The 14,318-nt window shown below is 34.6% G+C and overlaps 1 protein-coding gene across 1 annotated transcript in view; it reads right to left on the reverse strand.

Annotated features, from left to right (window-relative positions):
* Positions 1–14,318, reverse strand: part of LOC106471017 (transducin-like enhancer protein 4) — a 27,545-nt gene that overhangs the window by 10,440 nt on the left and 2,787 nt on the right. The window contains exons 3-4 of the mRNA XM_022399644.1: positions 8,572–8,806; positions 6,477–6,499 (exon numbers count right to left, since the gene is read on the reverse strand). Of these exons, the coding sequence (XP_022255352.1) occupies positions 6,477–6,499; positions 8,572–8,806 (258 nt within the window). The remainder of the gene's footprint in view (positions 1–6,476; positions 6,500–8,571; positions 8,807–14,318) is intronic.

Below are 14,318 nucleotides of genomic sequence, written 5' to 3' on the forward strand. Positions count from 1 at the left end.
CTCTTATGCTGAACTGTAACACTCTTAATATTATTGTGGTATTCTTATGCTGTACTGCAGCACTCTTAATATTATTGTGGTATTCTTATGCTGTACTGCAGCACTCTTAATATTATTGTGGTATTCTTATGCTGTACTGCAGCACTCTTAATATTATTGTGGTATTCTTATGCTGTACTGTAGCACTCTTAATATTATTGTGGTATTCTTATGCTGTACTGTAGCACTCTTATGAAATACTGCATTGCGGTACTCTTATGCTGAACTGTAGTACTCTTATGATGTACTATGGTACTTTTATGCGGTACTGTGGTGGTCTAATGTTGTACTGTGGTATTCTTATGATGTAATGTGGTATTCTTATGGTGTTCTGTAGTATAAAGGACTAAAAGTTGCAGATGCGAAAAAAAAAGAGAGGTTTTATTTTATATTATCATCATCATCATTTTTAGCAATTTCCTAGAAGTGGGTGCATCGGGACGTGTGCACATATATAGTTTACATTATCGTTCAAATAGATACAAGTTGTTTCTACTTGTCTATAACCAGATATTTCATTAAGTCCTCTGAACGTTTGTTTCTTGAATGTATGGAATGTGCTCTAAACAACAACAACAATATTCGTATACTTTTAACAGACCGTTTAGTTTATGTATACATTTTCTTGCACGACGATTTCAACACTCGTATTGTTAAAGATTGGAAAGTATGAACGTAAAGACTTCTTTTGGCAACCAAAACTTGATTATCTTCACTTTTCCATTGAACTGCATCATTTATAAATATTTTTAAATAAAAATGTTTCATTATTTTTTTACCTAACAAGTTTTGATCATCGTAGTCAATCACAAGTTTTTTTTTTTAAATAAAGTATATAATTTAATATTGATTATTTTATATTTCAGAGTTTATATGATCATTTATCTTACACAGAATGAAACAATATATATCACTTATATTTGTTTTTGTATCAAGTTTCAACGCATTTACATATAGGATACTCTCCAAAAGGTCTGAATTATTCTAAAAGCAAAAAAAAAAAAACAATCCTAGCCATTACAACGTTCAAGTTGTCGTACTGTATGTTAAAGATGTTATCGGGAATATAAATAGGATAAGTTGAACACTTAAAAACAAAAACGATATTGTACACCAGCCTTATATAATCACATTTCATTGAAATAGTTTATTCTCAAACTACATATCGTGCAAACATGTTTTGAAGATTAAAAACAGTTATCGGATATGCGTTCTTTCAAGCTATATATCACTTAGGGCGAATGCGGCGTTTTCCTCGGAAAAAAAAAAGGGTGGGGTGGGGGAGAAACAGCATGCACTAGACACATATCTTTAATAACAATGGGCGTGATGATAGCTGTTATAAATGGACTCATAGCTGTTATTATGGTGATTTTTTTTCCCCAACAACTGGATGGTAGTGGTTAACCCGATTTCACGACGCCCAAATCATCTGGTAAACAACCATGACTTACTTCTTCCATGGTGTTACCATAGGAACAAAGTGCAGGAGAAGGTTGGGGGGGGGGGGGGGAGTAGCGCTATTCATCACTCCAGACCACTGAAAATTACTCCTTCTTCCTTGCCGTGCTGCAACTCCAGAGAGCCAGTGTTACGCCACATTAATACGTTCTGTACTGATGTACGTGTTTTCCGGCCGGCTATCTTGCCGGAACTACGCTATGTCTTCCGGTAAAAGAATCCACCAACTCTGTCAAATGAGTGACATCTGTTCCTTTCCTTTCCTTTAGACTCAACTAACCGTGAGGACATGGAGGAGGGAAGAATTATCTACTATTCAGTGAATGCACATTGCCTCAGGAACCTTATACTTGTGTATAAGCATCGAGTGTTTGAGGATTCTGTGGTTAAGTCTTTACTGCAATAATCAAAATGAAGCCTTGCACGTGCTTTCTACATACGTCACGCGCTTCCGTCATTAGAATTCAACCGTAAGACCCACTTCCAAGTCGTTAGGGGGGGGGTGTTGATTTCACCGTGTATTTCGTTACAACTAATTATTCTGGAATTAATACGTACTCTAACGATAACAACTTCTAACAATGTTATTGATATTTTATTTTGTGAGAAGATAAATGTTAGTTTGAAATGGTACGAACTGTCACACACATAAGTACAGAGGGATTAAAAATGTCGAATGTTAAGTGGAATTTTTAAACTAAGACTCTGTGTCGCCAAGATTAAAGAACAGTATTTCAGTGAATGAAGTTCGTTCAAAATACCATAGATTACAAATCACAAAGTTGGTTGTTAAAGGAAAAAAAACTTCTATTTTTATTTATTAATAAAAGTAAAAAAAAAAGAAAGAAAATCCTATAGTACATTTTATTGTGTTTATAATATAGACAGAATGTTGTTATTTGTATTACTTTTATATTGAATTGAAGAGTTTCAAAACAACAAGTTTCATTACTTCGGGTTATGTTCATCAATCCATTTACAAAAGATTTCATTTGCTCAAAAAATATATCACGTTCGATCTCAAAAACTTCTCGTAAGCATTAGAACACCTTGAGGTAAGTGTTAAAATGGTAAAAAAAAACCACTATAAAACTGACAAATTTTGTTTCCATAGCTTTCCTAATGTTTCCCCAGTCATCTTGTAATTGGTTATATCCTGTTAAATATTAACATATCTGGACAGTAAAGGTGTTTTTAGGCGTTTTTACCCACAAGTCTTTTCAGTTATAATACTACAAAAGTTTAGGAATTGGGGGAGCAAACGAATAATACTGTTTAACTATTGATTTGCTATGTTTCAGTCACACTTTCATTTTTAGCTTTTTCGGCAGTTCTTTGGTTTCTTCTACGTCTCCTAATGGTTTGTAAAAACGACAAGGTCACACTCCAATAAGGAGCAATCCTTAAAGCAAGCGGTGCGAAGGTAGAAATCAATAAGGTAGCGATAAGCAAACTGTTCTTTACATTTATCAGTGGTGTGGCTGGTGGAAAACGACAAAATTATTTCCCCCCGCGATGTCTGTTCAAATAGAGGATGGAAAAAGCTGAGCAGGAGAATGATGGATGATGTAGTGAAAATGGATTTTTTTTTCTTGATTGTGGTGGGGTAAAGAAGGCACAAACGACGCTACTGCTTGATAACTACACATTGTAATCCTTTGGATAGATCTGTTCAAACCCCAGTAATGAACAGCACTTTTAGTTGCCAAGAGGCTTACAGCTCTTATTTACAACTAATGGAAAAACAGCAAAATTGGAAATTGTTGAAGCGGAAGATTGTGATGAGGAAACACTGGCAAGCGGTTTAATTTTTTTAATATAAAAAAAAGATACACCATCGTACTAAATCAAAGGATTAAAAAAAAATGTTTATGTCAATCTCATAAAAGCATTACAAAATATTCTGGTATTATTGAGTTAATTTTAAGGAAACAAACAATGAATAGACGAAGAAATGTAAAACAAAAAGCATTGTTCGTGTGAACCTTTAAATAAAAAAATTATTGGATTGGTACAAAAAACGTAGTTATAAGTTTAGAACAAAAGAGGGTATTGTAACACTGTAAACTCAAGTAATTGATTTCAGAAAAAAAAAAGATCGTTACTACTGGCGATACTGTTAACATTACATTTTTTAAAACTTCACTTTAGAACACGTACGAGCTCACAGCAAGATAATACAGCTAACAAGATATTAGACAGAGTTATTGCTGACTATTCACGAGCCCCAGTAAACATGTGGGCTTATAACGATAAAATTCGAAGTTCAATCCCTGCGGTAGGCACAGCGCAAGTAGCCAGCCCATTGTGAATGTTTTCGCTAAAACAAAACAAACAGTGTATTCACAAATAATAAAAAAATATTTGATTGTACCCTTGACAAAACTGCATACAAATAACAACTTCATGAAATAAAACTCTTAATTTAAAATACAATTCCATACGTACACAATTTTTAAACAATATTGGCTGGGATGTTAGTCTGTATTTATTTATTGCAAATTTATTGCTGCACAAACTGATCAAGGTGAATCCGCTTTAAATATCTTACTATGACATAAATTTCACGATAGTTGTGGTAATATGACATTAGCTTCATGACACTTTATTTTGTTTAGGTAAGAATAGCATTAATTTATGTTTCACTCTCTGGGCCCCTATTTAAAGTAATACGATGTTACCTTACTTGCTTTTTCAACCGAGATCTGTATTGTGCTTTAGGCCTATTTTTTCCCCCCTAGCATCAAAACCGTCTCTATGGCGGGAAAACGAACGTGAATTCTAGCTAATTTCCTGTGGCTGTTCGTGGTTTCTCCCCGTGTTTGTATCAAAAGCTTCCTTATGTTGCCAACATTTACATGAAATGGTCATTTGTCACGGTGCTAGTAGAGTGGTTGTCCAGTTTGTTGGTAGGACAACCCCCCACCCTTCTCCCACTGATAACATCAAACACCTGAACACCTGTCGGCTCAAAGAAACTATTTCCCGTTGGCTCGTCCAAAGAATTTTTTTTATAACTTTCAAGCACGAGAAGAATGAGAGTGCCCGCCTGCAACTAGCAAGCCAAGTGAAACTAATGAGCGCCTGCCGTGAAAAACTGTTGATCATGGGCTCCCTACACCTGAAATTTAACCCGCAGCAACCACATCAAGAGGCCTGCTAGGGTGGAGATGAAGGTGATATAGATCAGAACATAACTGGGGCGCGTATTAGTAGGCCTAGCCAACTCACTTTGGTTTCATGTATACAGCTAATGTAAGGGACGAACCCTGACATTATTATTAGGCGTGTTCAACAACATAATTCCAGTCTCGTGTTATCCATGATAACACATAATAGCAGAAACAAATGTATATAAACAATATTTCGTGGGAATTCTAAGCGGAATAAACTAACTAAAGCTGGGATTTTAACAGACTTCCCACGACTTTGCTCATAATACATAGTGAGCGATATTTCGCGCTCTTTGTAGAGGTCTTCGATCGGCAACGTCGTTCATCATAAATTCCAAGGCACCTTACATATTAAAAGCTATCATGACACCTAAATAATCTAGTTGGGTTGATGACACACCCTTACTGCATTAAAGATTATTGCAACCCTGATATTTAAAACCCGATGATACTACAACGCCATCGTAATGAAGATATACATGCACATTTCATTATATGATCACAAAGTCCATTTACTCAAAATTTCATCAATCTTAAAATTGATTTCTTAAAACCGAAGAAAGATCATACTCCATGACAGTTGCTGGTATGCAGGAAAATCGTTTACATACAACAATACCAGTAGTTATTGTTCTATCTAGCGAGATTCTTCTAACATAAATGACCTACTCAACTAACACTGAACGTGTGTTTGTTTACTGCTCTGAACCTTATTCCGTATCGTTCAGTATTTAGAAATGTCTTAGAAATAATTGGTAATAAACAGACGTATATTTAAACATTCTGTGTACGATTAAGAAAAGGTTGAGTTGGTAATATGTTTTAATGCACTGTGGCTACCGCAGAGATATATATTCTCGAATTGTAGTGTTAGTCAGGCTTATCGCTGAACCACCAAGAGCAAAAGATAAAGCGGTTATTTTTAAAGATAATCACCGCAAGCTTTTTAAACACCTTTTTCAAAATTGTTTGTCCCAATAAATGCAATAACTTGTTAAATCCATTTTTAAAAGCGTTGGTAACAAGAATTTCACTAGTTGTATTTTTTTTTGTAAGTATCTACAAAAATAAAACTTTCTATATCACAGCTTATCTTATTGTTACCACACATTTCGTTGTTTTTTGTTGTTGTTTAATTTATGAGTGTATATATATTTTTTAGGCTAATAGTCTTATGAAAGTTTTAAAAGGCTTCATCAAACTTCACACCATGGGAGTGTATTGCAGTATATAATTTATATATATATATATATATACCCACATATACCAATCAGTCCAAGCTTTTGTTTCCCACACTTTATTGTTTGTTTGTTTTGAGTTTCGCTCAAAACTACACGAGGGCTATCTGCGCTAGCCGTCCCTAATTTAGCAGTGTAAGACTAGAGGGAAGGCAGCTAGTCATCACCACCCACCGCCAACTCTTGGGCTACTCTTTTACTAACGAATAGTGGGATTGACAGTCATATTATACGCTCCCACGGCTGAAAGGGCGAGCATGTTTGGTGTGACGGGGATTCGAACCCGCGACCCGCAAATTGCGAGCCGAGCCCCTAACCACCTGGCCATGCCAGGCTCCCACACTTCATACCGACTTGTGAAAAGAAATTGAAAATCAGAGAAAATATGAACAAAAATGTATAATTACGTGAAAAAACAACACTAAAAACATATATATATATATACTTTATCTAAACTTTAGAGCCTTTAAAATATATATATATATACCTGAGAAGAAAAATTAAATTGTTATAATCTTCATATTAGCGAGAGAAAAAAGCGAATAAAATGATGCAACATATTTACCTGCCTATCTTCGTTCATAGCTGCTAATTAGGTGACAGTCACGATGATATACATTCCACATTCAAAATACAGCCATTGAAAGAAACATCCAAGAAATGGTATCGGGTAAAAAAGATACTCATTAGTAAAGAATTTAAGAAACAAAACATAAAATTTATTATACAACATAGTTAAATATATGTAAATCGTGCGGTGTAATTGCATTCAATTAATTCGAAAACTCTTAAGTTAAGTTTTGTGGTAATCTCCTCAGACACACACCTGATGAATTTTTAATCAGTAGATGTTTGCTGATAAGAAAGATGACTGTCAATAACCGGCTTGAAAGCTGATAATAAAAACAAACTGTGAAAAACTGTCAACGAAAAGCACTTGAATCATTCCATATTTTCATACTTTGTCGTTGTTTCTTTCCCTCAACGATTATACGAATGTACAGAAAAGGTTATCTAAATATATACCAAAAACTAATTGCATAATATAATTTACTTTGCAAAAATATTACGCTTCACATACATTATTATTCAATGTAAAGTCTATGGCCAGGAAAATTACATACATTCATTTTCTAACATCAAAATTGGAAAATTGTATTAGTAATGTGCAAAATAACAACCGGTGATTGAGCTTTTGATAGAAAGTAAAACAGGTTTTAAACAAACAATGAAACTCATTAATTTCTAAGAAATTTAATTCGGCAGAAGAAAATATCAGTATTACATGCTTTAAAAACTTAAAAAAGCCACCTAAATGAGTCCTCATTATATTATTAAACATTAAGATAATGTTAACTCTACTGCCATTCTGTAATTTCTCGCTGTTCGCGGCCAATTATACTTAACGTGTTCATTGTAATTAAACAACCTATATGAATACACGCAGAGGATGAGAGAACGGGATTTCCGTGGCGACGGCTGTTCGTATATGACAAGCTAGCCGAGAACAGCGATTAGCTACAGAGCCCGTTAATAACTTGTAAAAGGGTGTATGTCAGGCGGCGGGACGGCGGAGTTCTTCGTCTGCTGAACGTTAATTGTCTACTGTTAATTTATGGTGTAATCTAATAACTGCGGTGAAATTTCTCTCCCGAGAGCTTCGGTCGGATCATTCCTCTTTCATAAAATCCAATCAAACCATCTACAAGGGCTGCCTGCTTACATACCTTCTCTGGCCTCGCTGAAAAGCGCGCCACGTAGTATATGTTGAGATAATATGGCTTCGCGCCAAATGGGTACTTGTATAACGGCTGACAATTACGCGCTCGTACACATTCAGCAGTTTTCGACTATTAAAAAAATCCCTACAGAAAAGCATGTTAACATCGAAAAAAAGCTAATGCGAAGAATACGGAGAAAATAAATGAGATTTAAAAACTGATTTTAATAGTTAATTATAAAACATATTATGAACAGTAAAAAATATCGTAATCAAGGAGACTCCGTAATGTATTCTAAAGAAGATACTCATTCAAAGCCTTGCAAAAGTATACTAACAATTTGTTTATCTTATATACCGAAAAGATCAAATTAACTGTCCGTTTTTGATAAATCATGCTACGCTGATTACACATCAAAGTAAAAATTATGAATTAATAACTAAATAATAAATCATATTCTATGTGTAAAATTTTATGAGACAAATAGTTGTCTCCTTTCAGTGTATTAAATATTTATTAATGGACGAATCTTATTTTCCAGATACATCATTCATTTGCATAGTTTTGTTGTTTTCTTTTCGCTCATATAATTTTTAATATATCTATCTCGTTTAATGTTCTTTTTTTTTCAGAGTTAATAATTATTTCTTGTCATAGCTTTGAATACTTGTAAATTATGCGTTTACTGGTCGCTACAAAAATAATTATAAATACGAACACATATTTAATACATCTTAATTTATCTCAGTCTACTAAATACATGTTAAAAAATATGCGAGTTACATTTTTTTTTTTTAATAATCAATAATCGATTCTCTAACCTTTTTCGGTAGAGTAAAAATGTTTCTTTTTATCTATTTAATTACACCAACAAAACGAAAAATCTGTTCTAACCAGAACGAAAAGAAGAAAAATAAAATACTAATTTTAAACACGTACAGTTGGTACGTTTGTCATCTCGATGATCCTTGAGTGCAGATGAAGAGCCAGAAGTGCTGCTAGAGAGGTGAGAAGTGGGGGCGCCACCTGCCAAGGACCCTGATAAAGCCAATAGCCCAGCGGCGCTGCTTGGTGGCATTGTCGGTGGCTGTAAACCTGCTAATGCTGCGTGAGGCATCATGGGAATAGGCGGGGCATGGGCGTGAGGTGGCAGCTGCTGAGCGTGCATTTGTTGCTGTGAGGAGGGAAAAATAAAAAAATTAATAACTTTCCAGTACGCTTAAAGTAACTGAATAAATATTACATGAGAAACATTCGATTAATCACACATACAAAAAAGTTTGAAATGGTGTTACAAGTTTAGTGTATAGATGTGTGTGTGTGTGTGTATATATATATCATTTTGTTGCAAGGAACACGCAACGAGTCTTTTTGCGTGTTTTGATGTAAGGGAGGGGTAATTACTGTAATAGCACGAGATTAATGAAAACATTGTGATTTACAAAATGAAAAATGGTGTTGTTAGTTTTCGAAAGGAGTTATTACACTGAAAGAAGATAGAAACTTCTCATAAAAAGTTTCTTTGTTGTTGTTTTTTTTTCATAAGTTTCCTATTGCATCTTTCACTACGACATTGTCTTCGACGACACCCCAACAATAATCACCTACTTTTATGGGACAATCTGCAGCCAGACAATGGTTTCTACCAAGATAGAATTACCTTGGTTCTACAAGAGATACAAGAGCTAAGCCTAAATAGTTTTACGCTCCTGGTAACTGGCAGAAGAAAATGAATATGTGTAATCATGCATCAAAATTTATTACAGTATTTTTTACTTTATGGGAAAATTACTAAAGCTATTTGCCACAGTCCCAAAATTTGAACTACTGACCAAAGCGAAGGCATCCAGTCAACAGCACCTTACCACTCTTAATAATGCACCCACAGCTTAAAGTGCAAGGAATATATCGTGGTATCGCATAGATTCTAACCTGGCTAGTCTGTTCCAAAATCCAGAGCTGTACTATATGGCCAATCCGTGCATAGTTGATTACGACGGGGGAGATCCCTTTAAACAAATTCTTATATAAAACTAAAAAAAAATCCACATTATGGATGCTAAACCAATAAGAAGGACATGAACTCTTGTAAGTATTTTTTTTTGTCCAGAAACCAGGATATTCCCCGTTGCATGATTTTTGTAGTATTACGGTACGAAGGTTTTCCCATTATATATATATATAAATACATACGAGTGTGAATTTTCAATGGCCTAGATTTACGCTGTAATACACAACAACAACTAAAAACTTTTTGATTTATCTATTTAGGCGTATCTGAATCCGAACCGATTCTCGCGACTTGTTTCCTAACTATACTGAAAAGTTTCCTTGATTCATTTGTACGACCTTCCTCTAGCGATTTCACTACATTGTTTTATAATGTTCTACAGTCTATATACTTTAAGCAGAATTTACTTAATTAAAATTCTTATTCCAGCTGAATACACTATTCGACACTCGTTGAAAACAATTTTCGAAAGAAGTAAGTAACCATCATGAAACTTTGACGCTAATTTTATAATGGCCCTTCTTAATTGTGGTATTTTAATTTTTTTTTTCTATATCAGTTAACGATTTAATTGGCAGCCATGTTTGTAATTAATTCGTCTCAGCCTACACAATTTAAACGATCAAAATTTTATAGTTTCCGAAGCTAACCTAGCGATAAAAAAATGTCGTGCATAATATACACGTTTCAGGGGGCTTTAAGATTACACTAACAAGGCAATTCTTTTTAGAAGTATACTCGTTAAAAAAATACGAATGCAGTGCTTAAATATATTGTTCAGTGAAATGACACATAACGAAGTAAAAAAAACGAATTTATCACTCTTCTCTCGACAGTAGTCCAGTTCAAAATGACTTCACGTGACAAGAGTAGCACGCGGAGCAGGAGTTTCACACGTCAAATACACTCTGCTTATTGTATACAGCGGGTGTATGTGTAACTTAACCAACTGTGTGTAAACGTTGGTCTATAAGCAGCGCCTCGCCTGCCCTTTTTTAACACAACGGGGATGTTTACAGAAAACCGAGAGCTTCCTTAAGGTTTATAAGTACATTTCCGTGAGGAATATATATATATATATAGGCAGAGCTCGTGAATTGCCCTGCATGTGTACATTCACGCACTTGCGCACTGTACAAGGGGTGCAGATGGAGTAGTCCTAAGTTAGCACTGGATATAACAGACATAGCGTGGTTGACATATTGGTATTACACTCTTCTTTACTTCACTCATAAATTCTCATTTAGAATTAGCGCAGTATTTCGCATTCTATGCTATTTCTTAGTACCGCATCTAAAGAATTCTTAGCGAACCACTAATTGGACAAGCGGTTTGAGGGCCGGGCCTCTTAAATCCCCAGCGGGGTTCAGGGGGCAATTCAAATGTTGTGATTTCTATTCCAACTGAAGAGAAAAAGTTCTCTAGGTCTGCAGAAAATGTAAAGTTATTTTAACTTTTCGAAGTGTTTCGAAATAAATATAAACGAAACCTCTAAATGCAAATAATATGACAAACTAATCGCATTTCAAGACCACTGCTCTTTCTTATCACAAAAGTGGTAACTGGCCAATGAATCATAGAGGTAACTCCTTACTAATATAATACACCCACCAATCACGACGTTAAAACGATGGCAAAACTTTGGTTTGTTTTGAATTTCGCGCAAAAGCTACACGAGGACTATCTGCGCTAGCCGTCCCTAATTTAGCAGTGTAAGACTAGAAGTAAGGCAATTAATCATCATCACCCACCGCCAACACTTGGGCTACTCTTTTACTAACGAATAGTGGGATTGGCCGTAATATTATAAAGCTCCCACGGCTGAAAGGGCGAGCATGTTTATTGGGACGAGGATTCGAACCCACGATCCGCAGATTGGGAGTTGAGCGCCCTAACCACCTGGCCATGCCAGGCCACATATAAATGATGCAAACAGTACGAGTTCACATATACCTCGTTAAAGTAGGTTTAAGACCCCACACAATCTGATTATTATTACTAGAACCTTAACTAAGTTTATCATTATTACACCAGCGTACAACCCGTCAAAAATGACGGGGCAAGTACTACCATCCACACTCCATAGTATACCCTAGCATCTCATTTCACAGTTAACTGAAATGAATAAATTTTGCGAAATCAAGTTTGAACCAACAATGAGGCAAAAAGGTGCAGTCGAGGAAGTCAAACGTCGGTAAATTCCTCTGTGACCCAATCAAAATTAAGATCATTCTTGAAATAAACTCGTGGCGTATTCATAGAATAATTATTGGTAAAAATGATTTAGATTAACAACTTCTAATACATAGAAAACAAAGTGCGTAACACTACGTTCCAACAATGACTTTCACGTCATGTTGCTTAGCAACAAAAGTATAACCTAATATTCTTGTTAGTCTATGTACTGAAAGTATGAAATGAAATGTATATACAACAAAACTGGAAAAATATGTGTTGATTTCTTAATTTAGAGTCTTCGTTGATTAAAATTTTGTTATTAAAAACGTTGGTGATATAACAGAAAATAGCTTCATTCAGAAACGATTTAAATTTAAAATTGAATCGGTATTTTTACTTTCATGATAAATTTCATGCACTTGGCTCTAGGCTAGGTCATCCCACACTACGTTATTACTTTAGGCTTATTATACCAACACTCACTACACTTATAAGGTTTCACGGCACAAACACCCCTCACGTCCCCCTTGTACCCCATCACTGAAATCGTAATGGGCAGACAGTAATCGAACTGTTCTATCTGGATAAATGCATTTTGGCTTTTATAACTCCTCCTATTTCGAGAAATCAAGCGTGACGTGACACACACTGGCATTTATATAGGTTAGATAAACGTCCAGGAAGATTATTGTTAATGTATACTAAGAAAGGCTTGGTTTGTTTTGAAAATTGCAGGGAGCTACTAAGAAGGGATGACAAATATTATAGATTAAGCTTTTCGATTTATAGAAGTGAGAAAAGGTCATTCCCTCACTTTTTTTTTCACTATGTCGGGAATTATAACTAAATATTAAATTACTTTTCTCGATATTTTGGGTATGATAATCTTATATTAAATTATTATCATTTGTTTATTTTGGAAGTGATAACCGCATGATAAATCATTTTCCTTCTAATATAAGGAATTAAAACCGTATGTTAAATTATCTTTCTGTTTATTTTGAGAGTAATAATCAAATGTTAAATTACCTTTTTAATTATTTTGGGAATTATAACCGTTCATTTTGGGACTGAAAATCATATGTAAAAGAAAGTCAGTGTGCGGTTATTCATTCCGGTTACGCCAACAAGTCAGGTATAAAATATCATAAAGGGGAATTATACGTCGTTCAGAGTCAACGTTATTTTGGTATGTGATGCAATCTTTTTAAAAACTAGGGTTAGATATCAAAATTCGTTGTGATCCTTGTTTATTGCAGAAAAAGTTGGTGTTTTTCTGGACCGAATAACTGAATTATCGAAGCTCTCTTAAGCCTTGAGGTCGCTTAAATCATCGACGACCAAACTCAGTATATGTATTATTACAAAATTTGGATCATAAACAAATAATACTTTTATGACAAACTAAGCACATAAAATACACAACAAAATATAGAGTGAGTTTTGTAACTAACAAAACACAATTTTGGAAGTTGATGCACAAACACAACTCTTGACATATCAGAGAAATGGTTAAACAAGTACAGCAACATAAAATCCAAAGAGTTTGTTCATTCAGGCGTGTTAAGTAAGTGTTACTATCCAAACTTTGTAACTAACCATATGCTGACTTTTTGAACATCTTAATCTAAAACGTAGCTCTTGTCGTACCAAAAACCTGAAATACTCCACCTATAAATAACTGGAACAGTTATATGACAAATAGGTATAAGGATCATGATGAAATATATGAAGTATTCTGCTAACATTAACAGCAGACGTCTTATAATATGTTATCATTTTTATACTGTTCAAGAAATTACATCATTCTTTTTTACACTATTATATATAATATATTTAGGCCTTCGTGAAATCGACGACAGTTCCCATGGAGATTGGTGATTTAACTGTATAAAGAAACGTGAAGAATAATTGAGTTACGAATCTATTCACATACGTTTCACGCCATACTACAATCAAAGTTCATAGAATTTGCTAACTCTACGAAAAGTTATATGTTACTATAAAATTCTTTGTAAGAGGGTGTACATCTTATTGTTTTTCCCTTATCTTTCAGAACATTGCGTACCAAGAGTTCTGAAATTAAATCACTTTTGACAGCAACTGCGCCTTGATTTCTCTCCTAACGTCAGCTTCTTAATTTTCGAGAAAAATTTAATTTTAATGCGACTCGGTAGGTAGAATACTTTGCACTCTTTTTTTTTAATAAAGAAAAGAAATCCAATCACTACCGCCATTCTAAATGATATGGTAATGAAAGCAAGGGTGGAGGCTGACTATTCTATAATCGATTTTGCAATCAAATACGATTTAGATCAACATTATTACGGGTAAGGAGTTAGATATATTAAATCCCAGAAGAAAAAAAAAGGGAATTGGATCAGACACATCACTAACTCGCTCTCTTTCTCATTCGTTTCTTTTTTCCTTCTTTCGCTCTCTCTCTCTCTCGCTCTTTCTAGTGATTTTTTTTGCTCTCTCTCTCTCGCTCTTTCTA

This window comes from Limulus polyphemus, unplaced genomic scaffold (assembly GCF_000517525.1).
Source record: "Limulus polyphemus unplaced genomic scaffold, Limulus_polyphemus-2.1.2 Scaffold4355, whole genome shotgun sequence".
Taxonomy (NCBI): Eukaryota; Metazoa; Arthropoda; class Merostomata; order Xiphosura; family Limulidae; genus Limulus; species Limulus polyphemus.